At 56.6% G+C, this 19762-nt stretch overlaps 1 protein-coding gene across 4 annotated transcripts in view; it reads right to left on the bottom strand.

The window, feature by feature from the left end:
* Positions 1-2773: 2773 nt before the first annotated feature.
* Positions 2774-19762, bottom strand: part of ALPK3 (alpha kinase 3) — an 83966-nt gene continuing 66977 nt past the window's right edge. For all 4 annotated transcript variants that reach the window (XM_034783130.1, XM_034783131.1, XM_034783133.1 and 1 more), the window contains 9 exons: positions 17325-19311; positions 14271-14418; positions 12226-12353; positions 11147-11182; positions 10346-10620; positions 9358-9446; positions 8696-8913; positions 7358-7406; positions 2774-6725 (listed from right to left, as the gene is read on the bottom strand). In XM_034783130.1, coding sequence (XP_034639021.1) covers positions 6386-6725; positions 7358-7406; positions 8696-8913; positions 9358-9446; positions 10346-10620; positions 11147-11182; positions 12226-12353; positions 14271-14418; positions 17325-19311 — 3270 coding nt within the window. In that variant the 3' untranslated portion in view covers positions 2774-6385. The remainder of the gene's footprint in view (positions 6726-7357; positions 7407-8695; positions 8914-9357; positions 9447-10345; positions 10621-11146; positions 11183-12225; positions 12354-14270; positions 14419-17324; positions 19312-19762) is intronic.

Raw genomic sequence — 19762 nt, 5'->3', positions numbered from 1 at the left:
ATGCTGAAGACATTGGCATAAGCTACCAAGGGAGGTGGTGGCTTCGCTAGCTCTTGATGTCTCCGAATCCAGCCTGAACACCTTTCCGGGAGATGGACATTGCCTAAACCCGTTATTGGCTCACTCCTGGGGTAAGTGGGGGAAGGGCTCTGGCCTGTGGTATACAGGTGGCCAGATTAGATGATCTAATGCTCTCGTCTGGCCTGGAACTCTAGGTTTTTGCATGTTGATCATTAGCCTGTTAGGCACCTGCCACCTGGGTCACCAGTGCCAAAATCAGACTTACCCAGGTTGGTTTGTAATAAAAGGTCCTTCCTCCCTGGCCCCCAGACCCAGCTGATTGTGAGATTGGACCCTTTATTGCCTCCAAACCTAGGCATCTGACCATATCTCCCTAGGGAGCACCTAGACCCTGCGCCCTTACAGTAACACTGAGCATCTTAGACTACAAGCTCCAATCTGCCTCATGTACCTGAGAATCCTCCCAGAGCAGGTGGGGCACAACAGCAGTAGGGTGAGTCCATGCCTAACCAAGCCAACAGGGCTGCTGCAGACTAATCCAGGCTGTGAGTCTGAGGGAGTGGCAATGCAACGGTAACAGCTGAATAACTCCACAGAGGGTGCATGAGAGGTCCCAGGGGGCAGCCCTGAGAGTTATTCAGAAACTTGTCTGGCTTCTGACCTGTGGCCCTTCAGGGCAGGGTCCATCCCAGCCCCCTGCCTGCACCATCCCCACTCAGGCAGATCAGCGGAACTTCCAGAAGCCCCTTATGCACCAGGGTGTCTCGGCAGGGGCTCAGGGAGCTGCAGCCAGGCCCAGGCATAGCTGCTCCTGTGCAGCTAGGCCCAGCTGCTATTGCACTGCCACGTGCACCCCTGCAGGTTACCCCTGCTTGAAACGAGGATCAGCTGCACAGGCGCAAATGGCAGCATATGACAGCTTCGCTCTAGGAGGGGGCAGCTACACTTGGGTAGCCCCATGGCTGTAACCAGAGCAAACAAGGCCCACATCAGCCTAGGGGAAGAGGTGAAGTCTATCAGGCCTCAGAAAGGTCAAGTTCCAGCATGGCAAAAGGAGAACAGGAAACTCAAGGTTACGTCTTAGGGCTCACGTGGCTCAATATGTTTATTAATGAGCGTTCAGAAGGCACAACGGTATTTACGCTAGTCAAGTCCAGTGAGGACTGCAAGGCACCTCTGAGGGACCTGATCCAGCAAGTGAACTTCACTGGTGAATAATACAGTGTAATACACCTTAGAGAGAATAATACTACTACACATCCCAGGGGTCTACATTACCTGTGTGGCCCCAGGAAAGGGAGCTGGGCATCACTGTGGGGAGCTCAATGAAAGCCTCTGCCCAATGTGCAGCACGACCAGTTACAGGTGCCAGCAACGTGTTTAGGTGCATAAGGACTGGGATTGAGAAGAGCAGTGAAAACACTATTGTGCCATTCTCTAAACCACTGGTACATTCTCTCCTAGCCTGTTGTGTTCAGGTCTGGTTACCCCAGCTCAGAAATCCTAGTGGCCAGAGAGCAGGTGCAAAGATGAGGCAGAACACAGCGGGGCGAAGGTTTTCCCATGCAGAGACTGAACAGCTTAGCCATATAGAGTTTAGAAAGGAGGGGACATGGAGAGATAAGGTTAGTTTGGGGCTCTTGTTTACACTCCCAAGCAAAGCAGCCCAAAGGGAAGCCCAATGAAATTAAAAAGCAGCAACTTTCCAACTGGAAAGGGGGACTGCTTTTAAACACACTATAGTTTATAAATGGAACCTGTGGAACTCCCTGCCCCAAGCGCTGAGGGCCAGAGCTCAGCAGGCTTGAACACAGAATAAGAACTGGATTTCAGAAAGGAATTCCTTCAGGGATGTTCTCCGGCCTGCGTCACACACACAGTCAGCAGGATGATGAGCATGGTCCCTGCTGGCTTTGGAATGTATGATTTGAATAATAAGAAGGGATGCAGCTCCATGAAAGAGGAGGAAGATTTCAAAGGGCTCCAACCTTTCATACGTCAGGGCAGAAGCCAGCCCCTGCTTGATGGCTCAGGAACCAACGTCACTGCAGCCATGTAGGCAGGGGTTTCACACCTTCCTCTGGAGCACATCGCTGGCCAGACTCTGGTGTAACTCACCAGCAGGTGATGGTGTTCCAGCAAGGTCTCGTCACTGCACTCCTCAGAGTTTGTACCTGCCTTGGGATGGGGGCTGCAGCTGTGCCAGGGAGGATGCCGGCTGAGGCACTGGTCTCACGACCCAGGTGGTGTTGCCTACCCTACACCTGGGAGTGGGTGCAAACAGACTAGAAAAATGAAACCCCTTCTCCTTTGCCCCCAGCACCACACACAGTCCCCCTCCTCCGCCCCGGAGACAAACCCCTGCTACGCTGAGCTTTGGGCAACACACTGCTAGGCACCATATCACCCCCCAGCTAGCGGGAGAGCAGGAAGGAGGGGTATCCCGGCCCCTCCAGCCGGGAGAGACGCACTGGAGAGCAGGCCAGTCCATCGTGTTTTATTGCACTCGCGCACACCCAGTTGCCAATACACAGACGAGTATGTACACGGTTATCTTACAACGGGCTGACAGAGCAGGAATCGGCCCCGGCAGAAGGGCGAAGCGCAGCCGCAGCCATGGAGTGCAAAGCACCAGCCGGGCAGCTCCCTAGCACAGGCAGCTTGGCTGGGCACCTAGCTTTGTATCACCACGACACCGCTGCTGCCAGCACCAGTCACCTCCATTGGGACTGAAGTTCGGTGGCATCCCGGTCCCACGGTCACAGCTATTCTGTGCTCTGAGCCCAACGGGACAAGGCCTCAACAGCTCCCCTCCCCCTGCGCTGGCCCAGACGGACCATTAATTGCACTAGCCAGGCGGCTCAGCCTGCGGTCACTGCTAGAAGAGGTGAACTTTTACTGTGAGTTAACAGGCCCGAGCTAGCTCCTGTGGGAGCCTAGTGGAGACAAGGCGGGGGTAGCTTTAACCGCAGTGCAGCTAGGGCAAGGGCACCTGCGGGGGGGCCAGCACTGACCTCCCCAGCTACACAGCAGTAACAACTGCTCCCTGTGCCTTGGCGCTGCTAGGCATTCACAGCAAGAGAGCTACTGTTTATTCCTTCTCGTAAAACACAGCCCAAATGTGAGCCCTCCCTGTCCCCCCTTGAGCAGGGCTCAAGAGGGAGAAGGAAATCCAGCTGTGCCTGTTACAAGTGGCTCCCTGTGCTGGGGCACTATGTCAGCTGCCAGCGGTATCCGAGCAGGAGGGTTAGCAAATACCAGGCTCAACCCTAGAGCAGCCAAGGCAGCGTGTAGCTTTCACACAAAATAGCAGGTCGAGATAATCATGTGAAAACTACCCCCAGACATGTCTGCACTAGGGCTTCCCCTCATGTTAGCTAGCTCGCGGTAAGATCACACCTCCTTTCCTGGTGAAGATGAGGCCTATGGGGGTTTGCAAACCCGGGCTTTTGGCAGCTTTGTGCAGGAGAAGGGTGGGGGCTGTTTTGTTTCCAAGGTTGGCTCTGCTTGCACTTTCCCTGCAGGAGCAGCCAAGGCCGTATCTGCGCTGTGGGGCTTTGCCCTGCCAGGGCTGTTGGGAAGACTCAGGCTGGCTGCTGTGAGCCCGTAACCCCGTCACTACAGGGAAGGCCTTCCCTGCTCCGGGGTCGTTAGCACGGTTACCAACACACCAACCAAAGGGCACCGAACAGCGGCTCACACTCACAGAGCAGGCTTGTCTCCACTAAAGTTTCACCTCCAGTGACTTGCTTGCCTAGGCCGAGCCCTAGGGTGAGCCACAAACACTGTGGCTGTGACACCCCCAGGCAATAAGCAACCAACCAACCTGCGGGCAAATCACTAATGCAAACAAGCCCCTGCTGCTCGGCTGTTGTGATGCCCTCACTTCACCGCTTCCCCAGCCCAGACAGGACCTGCATTCTAATGGAACAAACAGGCCCCCATACTCTGCCATGAAGAAGCAAGAAGAGAGCACATGGCCTGTGTCTGCCCCTTTAAACAAGGCCACAGCCCCGCTGTCAGCCACACTGGGAGGCAGTAGCCAAGAGAACTTGTGCCTGAGCCAAAGTCTGGCAGCGTAAGCAGCAGGCACATCTTGTTCCCCGCCCCCAGCGCAGCTACATCGCCAGCACTGAAGCCACGAGACCTAGAGACAAACCAGAAGAATGGAGGCCTGTGGGGGCAGGGCTTACAGGCCTGGGGGGTGAGAGGCAGGCAGGGCTGGGGTTGTCTCTCGGAGGCAAAGGAAGGACTCGCCTGTTGATCCCAGGAGTGGGAGGGTGTGTAGAGGCAGGGCAGAGCCAACATGGCACAGCTGGGAAGGTGGGTTCAGACCCTCCCTGGATCCAAAGGGGTGAGCGATAAGACCAGCTGAATGCTAAATTACTGGGCTAGATGCCCAGCTGCACCAGAGCAGCTCTTGGCATACAGGGGAGATAGGGAATGTGCCATCTTTCCACCGCTGAGCCTGGGGGCTGAACTGGCACCCCCAGCATGAGGTAGAACAGCCTTGAGGCTGCACTAACTTGAACCAGCTCCCAAGAAGCCTCTCTGCTGGCCAGGATCGGTGGCGCCATCCCTATGCTGGCAGATGGGGAAGGTGGGGAGCACAGGGCAGGACTTGCATACAATGGGGAATTCTCAGCTCTGCTTTAGGGCAGCTTTAAATCCGGTTTGTGCTATGGCAGCATCACCAGGTCAAGGGGCAAGGCCACTATTAAATCTTAACCCCACTCAGGGCTGCCTCGCTGGGACGTCCTGCTGCCCTGGGAGAACAGAACCCTGATCCCTACACTCCACAGAGAGGGGCTAGCTCCAATGCATACCCCACACTGACACTGTGGCAAAACACACCCAACGCTGTGGCCCAGCCCGTGACTTTTACGGGCCTGAGGACAACAGGGTGCGGCTTGACCTGGTCAGGGAAAGGCTGGGTTATTTCTTCCCAGCCCAATCCTGCAGTGATCCAAGTGCCCAGGGCTGCATGAGGATGGGGTGCAGGGAAAGCTGCTTTGGGTCTGCCAGCGAGGATGCTGCAGAGTGTACTGGCTCTGCTGGCAGGGGTGGGCTGTTCCCTCTCCCCTTGGAGAAGATGTGAAATATTTTTTCACAGGAGCAGGAGGTTTCAACTCCCCCCACCCGCCCCTCTGTGCTGGCTAGACTGGCACCCACCTACCATTGTGATTGGCACATTGCAACACAGACACCCCAAGCACTTCCACTACCATAATCGGCAGGGAACTAAGTGGTGATATTTTAATTGCGCCCGATAGACTCCAAACTTAAACACTCCCAGCTGAGAGGCCCCGGGCAACGCGCCCCCCCCCGCAAACTCAGGCAGACAATGCTGCATTAGTAAGACGTGAAGCACACGTGGAAGATTGGCTTTGCACTGCTTTGCATCAGGGAAAGCGAAGAATCTGCCACATGGTTCTGTAGCGAGGGCTGGATGCTGCCAGACTTTCCAGGCCCGGGAATCACAGAAAACACACGGCCATCCCCACGGGGCAAAAAGGGACCAAGCAGCCTGTCTAGCCATGCTCTCCCTACAGAGTAGTCAGTAGGTAATGGGCATGGGGTGGGACCGGAGAGAGGTGCTGAACTAGCCGGGCTCAGGGAAGCTACAGCAGAGGTTAGTAGGGCCTGTGTATGGCCCATTAGGGACCTGGGGTCAGGGATTTCCGCTGGGCATGTGTAGGGAAAACACCAGGAGGTGCTGCGAGCCGGGGGGGCCCAAGAGCTACCACGCCTTTGTGGCACCCATGCCCGAGCAGGGTCAGTGCACTGTAGACAGCTGCAGGCTGGCAGGGTAGAGCGGCACATTCCTAGTGGCACACAAAGGAGCACCAGCTGCTCGCTCTCCTCCAGGGGTCGCCAGCAGAGAACACAAGGGCCAGGCATTGGAGCAGAGCCAGAGAAAAGCCGGTACAGTCTAAAGGAGGGATTCAGAAAATGAGCCTCAGGGTCACCATCAGGCAATGACCAGTGCCCCCTGGTGGTCAGGCTGGCACACTGCCCCAATACCCTCTGCACAGGGCACTGTGATGCCTGCATGGCCCTGGCAGCTGGGGCTTGGCAGGCTCGGCCGGCCTGGATGAGCTGTTGTTTTAAAGAGGTAACAGAGTTGAGCTGCCATGCTCCCTGCAGCGGCTGTGCAGGCCCCGCCATGCACCGAGCCAGCTCCGGCCCACTAGGCTACCCAGGGCCCCCCGCACTGGCGCCAGCCTAGTCACTGCTTCACTCGCACACCACACAGAGCGCAGCGCAGGGGCGTGCTGGGAGCCACAGGAAGGAGCAGCGTCTGGGTCCCCTTTCCAGGTGTGCACGGCGGCATGCTGCCTGCGTGGCTGCACCGAGGCTCTGGCTACTGCAGCTGGCTGGGCCTGTCGCTCTCCAGCGCTTTGTGCTTCGGGGCGGGCTGGGCCTCCCCAGCTTCAGTGGATTTCCGGGAGGCTTTGGGGCTCACGGCGCCCTTCCGGGTGCCCTGGGGGCTTGCCAGGCCTTTCTTCTGCAGCTGGGGGCTGGACTGGGCTGAGGGGGCCTTCCTGCCCAGGGAGGGGCTCTTGGAGCCCTTGGGCTTGGCTGGCTGCTGCAGGCTCTCCAGACTCTTCAGGCCCAGGATCTCACAATAGCGGTTACACTGGTGGACAGCAGCAAACTGGTCCAGCAGGGCCGGGCAGCAGCTCTCCTTCAGCCCCTGGTACCTGCCAACACAGCCACACTCAGGGCCAGTGCCCTGCCAAGGGGGCTCTGGGCCAGGGCGCCCCTCTCCCCACACACCCCCAGGCACAGCGAGCAGGAAGACAAGATGCCTGGGCTGCTGCCCTCTAGGCACATACCCCTTTCCGGGTGGTGTGTGGGGGCGCTGACTTTCCACCCGGCTCCAATCCCCTCTAGGGCATTGCTGTAGGTGCTCACTGCATGGGCCATGGCACTGCAGCAGGGCGCAAAGCAGCTCCTGGACCCACCATTGTATCCCCCCCCCGCCCCAGACCCAGCCTCCCCCTTGCAGCCCCCACTTTCCATCACATACCCCCCCCCAGTCCACCTTCACTTCCCCTCCCACCCACCATCACACACTAAGGAACTGGAGTGGGAAGAGGAGAGCAGCAGAGGAGACAGGCCTGGGGCTGAACCGTGCAGGAAAAAGACAGAGCTATGGCTGGCTGGCTGAGTGACAGGGAAGGGAGTGGGGGGGCAAGGTCACCGCAAGCCCTGCAGAGAGGCTGGGGCAGCCCCATCACGTGGCAGACACAGCCCAGGGTAGGGCAGCGCCCCCACAGCCCCTCTGAGAAGCCAGCTGCCAGCTCTCTGCCTCAGCCCTGCAGTCACTTACCCTTTCAGCTTTGTAGCTATCCTCACGTTTGTGATCCTCCACCCAACGCCTGCAAGGGAAGGGAACAATCACCAACCTCAGGCCGAGCCCGATGCAGCTCCCATGGCTGTCAGCAGAAGCCTGGCCACTAATTCTGCTAGGACAGCAAGATTTGGCCCAAGGAGTCTCCTGGCTGGGGTCCAAGTCACTGAGCCCACCGCAGGGGCAGGGTGGGCACAAGAGACACCGGGGGGGGGGGGTCCCCTGTCACCCCTGCATGGGCAGGATGGGCACAAGGGACATCAGCACAGGGTCCCAGTGTCCCCTGAGCAGGTGGGGGGTGGGGTGTCCCAGTCACCCCTTCATAGACTGGGTGGGTGCGAGGGGTACTGGTGTGGGGTCCCAGTCACCCCTGCAGGGTCCTGGCAAATCATGTTTAGGCCCTGAGTTGCCCTCTTTTTATTGAACGCGCCTTTAGCTCTGTCCCTCTCCGAATTCCCTCTTTCACTCCAACCCGCAGGGCGCAGCTGCTGCCACCCCTGGGGCCCAGGGGAAGGCTGGAAGCGTCAAGGAGGGGCTGGGAGAACATGGGCTGGCAGGGCCCTTAGTGGAGTCACAGAGAGCCTGGGGAGGGGACAGTCCTACCAGGAAAGGAGCGATGAGCAGCAACCAGCCCACAGAGCCCCTCCATACACAGACTGCAGCAGCCCCCCACCCATGTCGCCCCATCACCTGGGGGAGCAGAGATGGAACAGTCCCCATTTCACACCTGGGGAAGCCCTGGCTCAGAGAGGTCACAGGCCAGGGCTTTGAGGGGGCTCTGGGTTTGGGTGCCGTGTCAACACGCTTTCAGCCGCTGGCTCCAGCTGCCACTGGGCATTCTGCACCTCTGCAAGTCAGGCCCCAGGGGTCTGGAGTTGGGGACCATAGAGGAGAGACTCTTTCTGAAAGCCTGAGGCCAAGGCCCTCAAGCCAGTGGCTGGCAGAGACAGGGACAGAGGCCAGATCTCCTGGGTTCCCACCTCCAGGTGCCAACGCAGGCTGCCACTCCAGTACATCCTAGTGTGCTTGGTCGATGCAATGCTATGGGGGAGAGACTACTAGGGAAAGGCCCTGCCTGCCACCATGCCTGGCAGAATGGTGGGGGGGTAGCTGGAGTCCTTGGCTGAAGGAGATTTTCCCATCTTCTTTTTCCAGCAGCCACCACTCCCTGGCTCTCTCTCAGGGGCAGGGCTGCCCGGACACAGTGCTGGGTGGTGTGCCGTAGGAGGCAACACTGCCCTGGGCCCTGTGGCGCTGGGCCAGAGGAACCAGGGACTCTTCCCTCGCCGGGGACTAGACAGCCAACTCGGCCCATACCTTCCATGTCGGTCACAAGGATGTTTCCATTTGTCCACTGGTAGAGCCAGTGCTGGAAAGTGCAGCACTTTTGCGCAATCTCTGAGCTGCTCTGAACAGCCAGGCTGCCGTCCCGCTCCTTCATGCAGTACCGCTCAAAGGGCCCTGCCAGGTCCTCCTCGATGGTGGCGTACGGGACAGTGTTGGCAGGTCGGTAAATGAGATACAGAGGGATGATCCTGGACAATAGTAAACGGCCCAGGTCAGCATAGGGCAAGCCAGAACGTAGGCCGACGGGCTGGCTCTGTGACTAGCATGCAGAGTGCATGGCGGACACCAACCCAGAGCCCACCACCCCGAGCACCGTCCCTTGGCTGCTCCCTGGGCTGGGCAACAACCTGACTGCAAGCTGCCCCCACCTCAGCCATGCTAGCGACTGAACCTGCTTACGTTAGCCCAGGCCCCAGACCCTTCCCACACAACGTTCCCAATTTGGCTTCTGAGTGCACCTGTTAATGAAAATGGGCCACTGGATCCCTGGAACGATGGGGCGGAGGAGGCCATGCTGGTGCCGCCCACCCTGGATCCTCCCTCCCCCGGCCCAGTGATGCTCGGGGTGGGAGGAGGCCATGCCGCCCTGTGGCCCCTGCATGCTCAGGATGGAGGGCAGAGGCCCAACTTACTCAGGCACTGCCCCGAAGTCTGGGATGGCCCGTGCTTCAGCAGCAAAGATCTTGCAGTACTCCCGGCTCGAGTTCTGGATTTTGCACTCCTGGGGATTCAAGCAGAGTCATTATCTCTTGCCCTGCCCTGGGCCAGCAAGCCAGGTTCAGACAGCATCCTGCTTCTCCCGGCGAGCTCACAGACGGGCACTGGGACGCATCCTCACTGGCAATTACAGGACAAAGGGCGGCTCAAACCACCAGAGCCTCCCCACCATGCAGTGTGGGGGACAGCAGGCATGATTGGTGAGAGTACTGGACAGCCATGGAGCTGGCTACGGGTGCTGGCCCCTGCCCCTCAGGGCTTGTGTGACAGCAGCTAGCCCAGGAGCAGAGGAGCAGGCAGGACACAGTCTGGGGCTGGGCAGGCAGCACAAGGGACAGCTCAGGAGAAGCAGGCAGTGGCAGGAGGGCAGAAGTCAGGGGGCAACTGGCCAGAGGGGCCAGTCGGCCAGGAGCCGGTGCCCAGGCTGGGGGAGGCTCTTCCAGGCACTGGGTTGTGCATGAGGAAAGGCAGGAGAGGGAAAGCGAGAGAAGAGAAGAGGAGTGGGGCCAGGGTTGGACAGGCTGGCGGGTGCAGGGGGGCGCTGAAGAGTGGCAGTGAGCTGGGTAGTGAGTGGGGAGCAGGCCAGGTGGGCAGGGGTGGGGGGAGCACGCTGGGCAGGAGCAGTGTGCCAGGTGGGGGGAGGGACATACAGGGCAGGGTGTGTGCAATGCAGGCAACAACAATCAACGCACTGAGCCAAGTCAGGGTTTTCAGGCTGTCCCCTGCAGGAACAAGGGGGCGTGGCCTGGGCGCACCTGCTGGGGAGCGTGAGGGGAGGGGCCGTAACTGGGGCCCACCTGCCGGGGAGCGCGGGGGGAGGGGGCGTGACCGGGGCCCACCTGCTGGGGAGCGCGGGGGGAGGGGGCGTGGCCTGGGCATGCCTGCCGGGAGGCCTGGGCCCACCTGGATGGTGATGTCGTAGTTCTTCTCGATGAGTGTGTTCTCATTCTTGGTCCCGAAGACGATGAGGTTGTGCACTTTGATGATGCAGGTCCGGCCGGACTCGAAGACGGGCTCCAGGCCGTAGATTATCCTGGCGCGCCAGGCTTTGCGCAGGAAGCTGGCGCCCACCTCTGCGTCCTCGCTCACAACGCGCCCAAAGAACTTGTCCCCCCAGTAGCCTGAGTCGGCCAGGCCCTTGGCGAACACCATGGGGGTCATTTCGATCTCCTCGCCGACTGGCAGAAGGAAAGCAGTGAGTTAGTGGTGGTGGGCGCTGCTGGGAACGGGGCAGCTGAGCAGTCACTAGGCTCATCCTGCCAGGGTGTGCAGCAGGGGCAGCAGGTCAGGCCCCTAGTGCATAGAGAGATAGTGAGGGCAGCACGCTCAGGCCCAGGAGGAGGAGGATGGGGAACAGCTCCTGCTGCATGCTAGCGCCCTCTCTGGCTGACTGGCGGCATGGTGCTGGAGGAGCCCCTCGCTGCAGGGCCTTGGGAAGAAGCTCCAGGTCCGCGATCAGTGAGCTTGACCTCTGGCTGGCATTAGCCAGCTGCCTGGTGCGCCTTGCACATAGACACCAGCTCGTTAGGGAGGAATGGCAGGATCCGGCCATGCCGCGCTTTGTGGTCACCCCTCCCACTGGGCACCCTGCCCCACCCCGGGTGCAGCATCAACACGTGCAGAGAGGGGGCACTGGATTTACTCTGAGCCCAGCAGTCATGGCCAGGCCAGCACTCACTGCTCCGCTGGCTGCTCCCACTTTACCTTCAATTTCTTCTCTGGAGACAAATCCCGACAGCACTAGAAGAGAAACAGAGCCCTGGCTGTTAGTGCCCTGAGGTGGCTGGGCCTATCAGCTGTTCATCCCAGCCCCCTCCCTGCCCCCCCAGGGACACCCAGACCGGAAAGTGCCCTGGCAGTGCCTGCACACGCCTGCACCGGTGTCACACAGTAACTACACCGAACGCTGGGCCCTGCTGCGCCCTCGCTCTTGGGGCCCTGTTTGCAGTCGGGCCAGACACTGGAGGGAGGAGCGGTGGGATAGGGCCCCTAGGCCCAGGACCGCCTTGTCAGAGAGACCAGCAGACAGGCCAGCTACTACCCTTCAGGAGAACAGGCCAAGGCCCAGCCATTGGAGGGACTCTCGGCACAGGGGGCCGGATTCATTCCCTGCCCCAGGTTCAGATCACTCAGTGATGGAGCATGGAGAAGGCTCTTTACCGCAGGCCAAGAGTTGCTCACATTCCCCTCAGGAGGAGCTTGGAATCGTAACCTCTCGGCTCCCACAGCTAGAGAGCTGCTCCCAGCCTGCGCAGCCGGGTACCCATGGTGCCTCCAGCCCCCCATACCCCACCTGCCCCCATTTCCCCATCACCCAATACCCAACTCGTCCCCTGCACCTCTGGTCCCCCGTCACCTGGTACCCACCCCCTGCGCCCCTGTCCCCCGTCACTCAGTACCCAACCCACCCCCTGCTCCTCTGGCCCCCCGGTTACCGGTTACCCAACCCGCCTTCCCACCACTGTCACCCAGTACCCCTCCCAGTCCCGCTCTCCTGTCCCCCACTTCACTGACCAATATGCAACTCACCCCCTCACTCCCCTGCCCCCCCATCACCTGGTACCCAGCCCACCCCCCTCTCCCATCTCCTGTCCAACCTATCACACAATACACAATAGCCACTGCCCACTCCTGATCTCTCTGTCCCCTCAATTGCCTGATATCCAACCTGCCCCCGCTCCTGCCCCCCCCACCCCGTATCCCACCCCTTCCCCCCCCCCCCCCCCCCCCCGATGTCCAGTAACCAACCTGCCTCCCCACACCCCATACCCAACCCACCTCACCTTCTGCACTGAGCAGGAAGTCGGTGGAGTCGGTGCCATACTCATTCTCGATGGTGCACTGGTACACGCCACAGTCCTTCCGGGATGCCTGCACAATGGCCAGGGCTGCCTGCCCCTCATCACCTGAGCTGAAAGACAATGGAGTCAGCCTGGAGATTAGTGCTGGGCAGCCCTGTAGTATCTGTATTGTGGTAGGGCCTATGAGCCCCAGCTGCGGACCACAGCCCTACTGTGTGAGGAACTGTACATACCCACCCATCCAATGAAAGGACAGGCCCTGACCCACAGAGCTTTCAGTCTGACTTCAGCCCTGCAGTGGGTGCATGTGAACTGAAAGCCAGGCGAATGCTACCAGGAGTGAAGTATGCAGCACGTTGGGAAAGGGATCATCCCGTGTGATCCAGCGAGACACAACCCAGGGGGTCTCAGGAAGCCACCTCACTGCTTCCTGACACTCAGGAGCTATGGGATGATTACGGTTTCCTGTAGATTGTACTTGGGGAGAATGAAAAGGAAAAGAGACACCACCCGCTTCCCCCAACAGTCCCCTTGACCTCCAGCAGGCTGGCAGGAGGACAGTTTCTCAGATTTGAGTCCTTTTTTTAGGGGACAAAGGTGGGAATCTTCCTCACATTCTCTGCAGTGAATGCAAAGAATTCATTTAGCTTCTCTGCAATGGCCGTGTCTTCCTTGAGTGCTTCTTTAGCATCTCAATCGTCCAGTGGCCCCACTGATTGTTTGGCAGGCTTCCTGCTTCTGATGTCCTTAAAAATTGTTTTGCTGTTAGTTTTTAAAGTCTTTTGCTTGTTGCTTCTCAAATTCTTTTTTTGGCCTGCCTAATTATAGTTTTACACTTGACTTGCCAGAGTTCATGTTCCTCTCTATTTTCCTCAGTAGGACTTAACTTCCACTTTTTAAAGGATGCCTTTTTGCCTCTCACTGCTTCTTTTCATTTGTTGTTTAGCTGCAGTGGCAGTTTTTTTGGTCCTCTGTTTTTTAATCTGGGATATACATTTAATTTGAGCCTCTGTTATGATGTCTTGAAAAAGTTTCCATGCAGCTTGCAGGCATTTCACTTTTGTGCAGGAAGGGGGTAACCAACAGGGGCCACAGCTCCTTACTGAGAAGCATCTGGTCTGGTGGGGCACCAAGCCCGGCCCTCTCAATGAAGTCAGAACATCACTTGTACTCCTCATGGCGACCATGTGCTGTGGCTGAACCCAGAGTCCAATTGCCTGGGGGGCAGACTGGTTTCCCCTGCCCTTATTAGTGTTTCCCAACTCTCCCTGCGTCTCCATTATAGGATGTTGGGAATGTGGGTTCTGGAGACCGTGCAGGCCCTGCTTCTGTTTGACTTAGTCCCTTCCATGCACGGTGCAGAAGGACATACCATTGTTACAGGCTGAGCAGATGTTCCCTCTGTGAGATGCATGGTCTTCTTGCTCGCTCTCTGCCCTAGGAGCTGGGCTCTGAACATTAGCGTCTGCTGTGGTTAACAATGACCAGATTCTCTAGTTCCTTCTGTCCCACCTTGGCTTCTCTCTCTCTCTCTCTTCAGAGCCAGGGGGCCTCTGTGCTAATGGCCAGGTGTACTTCACTGATACACAGGGATCCATATTTGGACTTGTTAGCAGGGGGCACCTTCACTCCAAAATAACCAGGGTGGGTCTACGGTGTAGGCGAGAGGTGTGACTACAAATAGACAGACCCAACTAGCTTAAATCTGTCTAGATTAAAGCTAGCTTGAATAACAATAGCAGTGAAGCACAGGCGGTGGCTGATCAAGTATATACCCAGAGTCCTGGGCGGGGCTGTACTCCAGACGCTAGCCTGCACCACTTGCACTACACGCTATTGCTCCTGGAGCTGGCTTTGCTGTTGCTAAATCAAAGCTAGTTTGGGTATGTCTACATAGGCTGCAGTCACACGTCCCAGTTGCAGTGTGGATACACCATCAGAGCTGATAAATGCAAGGGGCAAGGCTAGATTTAACACATCAGCCACAGGATATGCACGAGTAAAATACAGCAAAACTGGCAGATTACCTCCGTCTGGCTTCTGCTACAGGGAACTCGTCCTTGTACCACGTCAGCTTCGAGTCACTCAAAATATTGAAGAACTGGCACCAAAGTTTCAGGTTTCCTGATGCATCAGAAAATTGTTCTGCTCTGATCTTACGAATCAGCTGGGGGGCTAAGGACAAAGGTGCAGAGAAGGGAGTGGTGTGAGACCAACAACATACATATCAGTTCCACTCCACAGACTAGCCCTTGGTCATTCAGTCTTGTTACCAGTCCCTGGGATTACCATACGCCCGTAGCACAGCTTTCACCAGGCCGGCTGTCAAAGTGCTACACAAACTGAGATACACGCTATATAAAAGGAGGAATGCAGCACAGCAGCTGTTCACAGCAATGGGAAAAGAAGAAAAATGCCAGATCCAACCTGAAGTGCCGAGGGAACTCAGGGAGACAGAAGGCATTCACCAGAATGGGAATTTGTGCTGGACACACCTGCTTTTGCCCTTGGATATCAAGTGGCCCCAAGGAGACATCTTCCGTTTTACAGCTCATCTGAAGGCTAGTCTCTTCCACCCCACAGTGCCCCCAGAGACCCCAACAGCACTGACCGCGAAGGTGGAGCGCCACCTACGAGTCTATACCACCAATTCCTGCACCACCAGCATAGTGAGTATCTCCCATCCTCCTCCGAGCCACCCTGACCTGGCTTAGCTTGTCAGGTGGCAGATCTCGGCACTGGGTGGCCAATGGCACCAAACGGCTCGTTTTGGTGGCCTTAACAGAAATTTGAAATCAACACTTTAAAATATGTAAAATGGACTGTTCAATGCTCACCAAACTTTACCTACTGCATAATCAGGTTTGTATCTTTAATGTGGAGGGGTGGGGGGAAAAGATCAGGCAGCCTAAACCAGGCTTCCTCTGTGTGTGCAGCACAGCAGAGACCAGGACAAGCTTTCAGATAACTTGGCCTTCACTGATGTAAGCAAAGTCTGGATAAGCTCTCCCCTGACATCTAGTGGTGAGCTGTGGAAAAAGACTTCAGAAGCTGATCTTGTTTGCATGGACACACCCACCATGCCTAGGTGCTCAGCATGATGGGATTGCTTGTCCAAATGATCAGTTGTGGCTGGTATTGGATCCCCAGTCTCCTTGTTATTGGGGCAGGAGTAATAAAGGGTTGTTATCCTTGTGTGTAAACTGAGGGCAGCAGAACTATACCTGACATTTCCCAATGGAGGGACTCACCCTCAACTGAACAACACTCGCTAGGCAGGGAACATGGGTTCCAAAGCCTAATGAATTAAGAGAAGGTGGGGGCAGATATTAGTACTGGGTGGTCTGGGTCTTGTTTAAGGATTGTAGACACCATTTGCTCTTGACTCTCTCCATGATATAATAAAAGTGCTAATTTAGATTTAATTGAGAGTCTTGTTACATACTGCAGAGCTGAAATCACTGATATCTAGGTCTAAAAATTAGATTTAGTTTGGGATGATGTCTCTCTTGCAAGAGACTGCCCAGTATGCACCAGCAGTGAGATTCCCCCACTAACAGCTGAAATCACTAAGAGCTGTGATAAGGGAGGGGGGGCTGAAGACATCTTAGTGACTGGCCAGCTGGGTGGCTGGCGGAGAGGCATGGCAAGCGGCCAGCAGGCTGACTGACAGAGAGGCGTGGTGAGTGGCCAGCAGAGAAGCTGGTGGAGATGGCCAGACCAGAGCCCCACAGAGGCGTGGCAACTGGCTGTTGGGGCAACGAGCCAGTGCCTGAGCAGTGCAGTGTGTAAGGTGCCTCCTTACCCCCTCCCCGCCCCGCCTTCCACACAGGGTGAGAGGTGAACTCTGCAGATGAACCTCTGAACTCTGGGGCTCTGGTCAAGGACAGCAACTGTGAGTGAGGTATAGAGAAGGGATGGGCAGGTTAAAGGGACTTTTGGGTTGCTGGACTTAAGACCCTCAGGGGGAAAAGGACACTGCCCAACTTACTTGCGGGTGGGTCTTTTTGCTCATGGTTTGTGTTTATGAACCCTAGTTGCAGTGTTTTCCCAAATTAATGCTGAGTTACTTCCCTCCTTTTATTAAAAGTTTTTGCTACACTCAGACTCTGTGCTTGCGAGAGGGGAAGTATTGCCTCTTAGAGGCGCCCAGGGGGTGGTGTGTAATTGCCCCAGGTCACTGGGTGGGGGCTTGAGACCGTTTTGTGTTGTATTGTTGAAAAGGAACCCCTAGATGCTGAACCTGACCCTTGTTGTTGCTGGCTCCACCTGGCCGAAGGGTTACACCTAGATCCCTCATGACACAGAGATTGGGCAAGTCTCATCTCTGGTAACTCAAGTGACCACAGCATCGTCACTCTAACTCCAGGAGCCTCACAATGAGCTACAATGTGATTTACAGCGGATTCTCCTTTGGGGGTTCTGCAGATCCTTGGGTCCCAGCCCTTACCCTAATCCTGGCTCTGCTCCTCCTAACCCTAGAAAGCCTCAGCAAAGCCTGTCTCTCTAGTGTTGCTGGCTGTGGGTGTCTCCTGCTCTCAGTGCTGTCTGTGTTCCAGATGCATACTCTAAATGGGGGGCCCCGGGTAATTACTTAGTAACTGTACAGGCTTTGGGGATGTGAACTGCTCAGGATTCTGCTCTGCTTTCCAAACTCCACAGAAAAGAAGGTGGATCCTTCCCCACCCGGGCTGAGAGAAGGGGACACCAGTATCTGAAATGGCACGGTTCTTTACCCTGGTGTGACTTCTCCATTCACCTGCCTTCAACGGGAGCAGGAGATGCCCCTTCAGACTGGCCTGTACCCAATGTCAAAGGAAGGAGAGTCATGGGTACGTCTGGAAACCTGCGGAGATTTCACATTCTGCATGTTACTCATTCCCAGATGTCCTGCTGGCTCCCTGCTACTGCAAGGACTTATCACTGCTTCGTGCTGCTGTCCTACGTACTCCCACAGCAACCCCCCCAGGCTCTCAAACTCTGGGGGTTAGTGTGTGCCATATGCAGGGGGGGAGAGAGTGTCTGCATCTCTCCTACCTGGGGGTATCCCATGCTGCCCTCGCCTCTCAGGCTTTTTATACCTTTAAATGGGTTGTTTGTTTTCCTTGACTCCTCTGCCTGTCCTTCCTGCTTGGTGCCTTCAGGGCCTTCCGGGGTCCTACTGCTTTCCTCTGAGGGCTCCTCGTACACCTTAGGAACTTCAAGTGTCGCCATCTTTCTGGGGAGGGTTGGGGAGTGTCGGTCCATAGGAGGAGACAGAGTTGGGACAGGGGCTTGTAACAGAGCTGGGTTCTTCCTGGACTGTCGGGGAGACACAGTAGGGCTGTCCCTCTTCAGATACACTTGGCTCTCCGAGGCTGCAGCCTCTGCCTCCTCCAGCTGCTTGCTTTTGGCTAAGTATATCTTGCGTCGAGCCCCGGAGGCAAGCTCCTCTGGTGTGGCACAAGGTAATGCTGCAACCAGGTCACTGGAGTTCTCCTTCGTGCTGCTTTCGAGATGCAGATCAGAAAGTCCATCGTCTGCCTGGCCTGTTCCCTCCAGGGGCACGTTACCCACCACGATAGAAGGGACAGAGAGCAGGGCAGACCGTTCTGGTTCAGATGCTTCCCTGGCTGGCAGCGTCCTACATGCTAAAGGACTGATACCCAGAGCCTCTTTGCTGGTAACTAACTCTTGGTTAATCATTCCCGTGAGCCTTCTAGACGTTCTGGGGCTTAAATGCAAGCTCTCTGCACTTTGGAAGAGTTGGTTATTTTGCACCCTTTCTAAGATTTTCCTTGATGTGCTGGGGCTTAGCCCTGCAATGCCCACTTCCAGCAGTGCTTTCTCCTCCCCAGCAGGCTGGCTCCCCTCCTCTTCAGTCTCAGTGTCCTTCTTTATGGGGGCCTTACTTTTATCTGGCTCCGACGAGGACATTTTTAAAAGCAGAAGTAAATAATTCTTCAAGGATGACACTAGGTTTCTGTGCTGTACTTTGTGCTCCAGGGATACCTCCCCATCTGGAGTTCTCTCTTCAGCCCGCGGAGCGAGTGGCACCTCCGTTTTCAGTTCAGATGTACCTGTAGAGGTTATGCTGCTTCTCTCAGCTGCAGCTGCTGGCTCTTTGCCTGGTGTCACAGCTCTCTGCTCACTTTCCTCCCCACTCTCAGGAGTCAGTGACACAGGTGCCAGCTTGGCACTGCGCTCCATGGCGGTGCTGACTGGAAACCGCTCGCGGTGAGGCGTGGCAGCCAGCATTGGTGCAGATTCATTTGTTTTCCTAGTCTCCATTTCTCTTTTCACGTCACCTGGCAGCTGGGCTGCCGATTGTTTCCCATCAGCAGGGGCTTCTTTGACTGGAGAAGGGGAAGCTGAGCCTGGTGCTTCCACGGACTCGGAGATCTTTGCAATGGCAACGGGACACAGCTCTTCCTTACTCACTTGGGTGGAGACCGGAGCTGCCTGTTTAGGCACCCAGGACATCCCACCCACCACTCCAGCTGCTTGCTGTGAGGTCTCATGGGAGGGCTCCACAGGGCTTTCCTCTACCTCTGTGCAGGACAAGCTGTCCCCTAACCAGCTTCCAGCTGGCTCTTTTTCTGCAGTTAATGGCTGAGCAATCTTCTCACCCTCCCCCATTCCACTCCAGCAGGCAGGTGGTTTAAGTGGGGCTTTGCCTCCAGGCATACTACTTGCTTTCTTCAATGCTGACCCAGCTGTAGCTAGCTCCTCATTCTCCTCTCTTGGAGTTGGTCTTTCCTGGGTCTCTTTGCCTGGGAAATTCAGAGAATGCCCTGCTCCCTCCTCTTTCCAAGGTGGATGTTCCACCCAGCTGGGCTGTGTGAGGCCAGGAGAACCAGCAGGAGGCCTCTGTGAACTCTCTTGGCTTATTTTCAGCATCCCTGTTCCTCGTGGCCTCGGGCTGGCTGGCTGTTCAGACTGCTCTGTCTCTCTCTCCATGCAGATGGGCTTCCCTCTTGTGAGCTCCTTTAATTGGCTGGCTTGAGGATTAGTGTCCTCCGTTGGCTCCAACGCTGAATGTTTCAGGTTGCTGGTTGAGGACAACACCTGCTTCCCTGCCTCCTGAGCCTAGGAACAAAAGGGAAACCATGATTATGTTATTGCCTGGATCCACTTGGCATTAACTTAGCACCTTGGGCCCCATCTACACTAGACTGCATAGGGTCTGGATACCATACTGAATCATGGTCTGGTCTTGCCTCTGTGGATAGGACCAAACAGGTAGGGCCTGATTACGAGATGGGTTGAGGGACACTAGATGGGGAGGCCCTGAGTTACTACAGAGAATTCTTTCCCAGGTGTCTGGCTGGTGGCTCTTGCCCACATGCTCAGGGTCTAACTGATCACCATGTTTGGGGTCGGGAAGGTATTTTCTCCTGGATCAGATTGGCAGAGACCCTGGGGTCACTTGCAGGTTTCAACTAGTGTAAATGGTGGATTCTCCATAACTTCAAGTCTTTAAACCATGATTTGAGGATGTCATTAACTCAGCCAGAGGTTGGGAGTCTATTACAGGAGT

Source organism: Trachemys scripta, chromosome 10, assembly GCF_013100865.1.
Source record: "Trachemys scripta elegans isolate TJP31775 chromosome 10, CAS_Tse_1.0, whole genome shotgun sequence".
In the NCBI taxonomy this organism is placed as follows: Eukaryota; Metazoa; Chordata; order Testudines; family Emydidae; genus Trachemys; species Trachemys scripta.
Note: the sequence above shows the minus strand (reverse complement) of the source record. Positions and strands in the feature narration are given on the sequence as shown.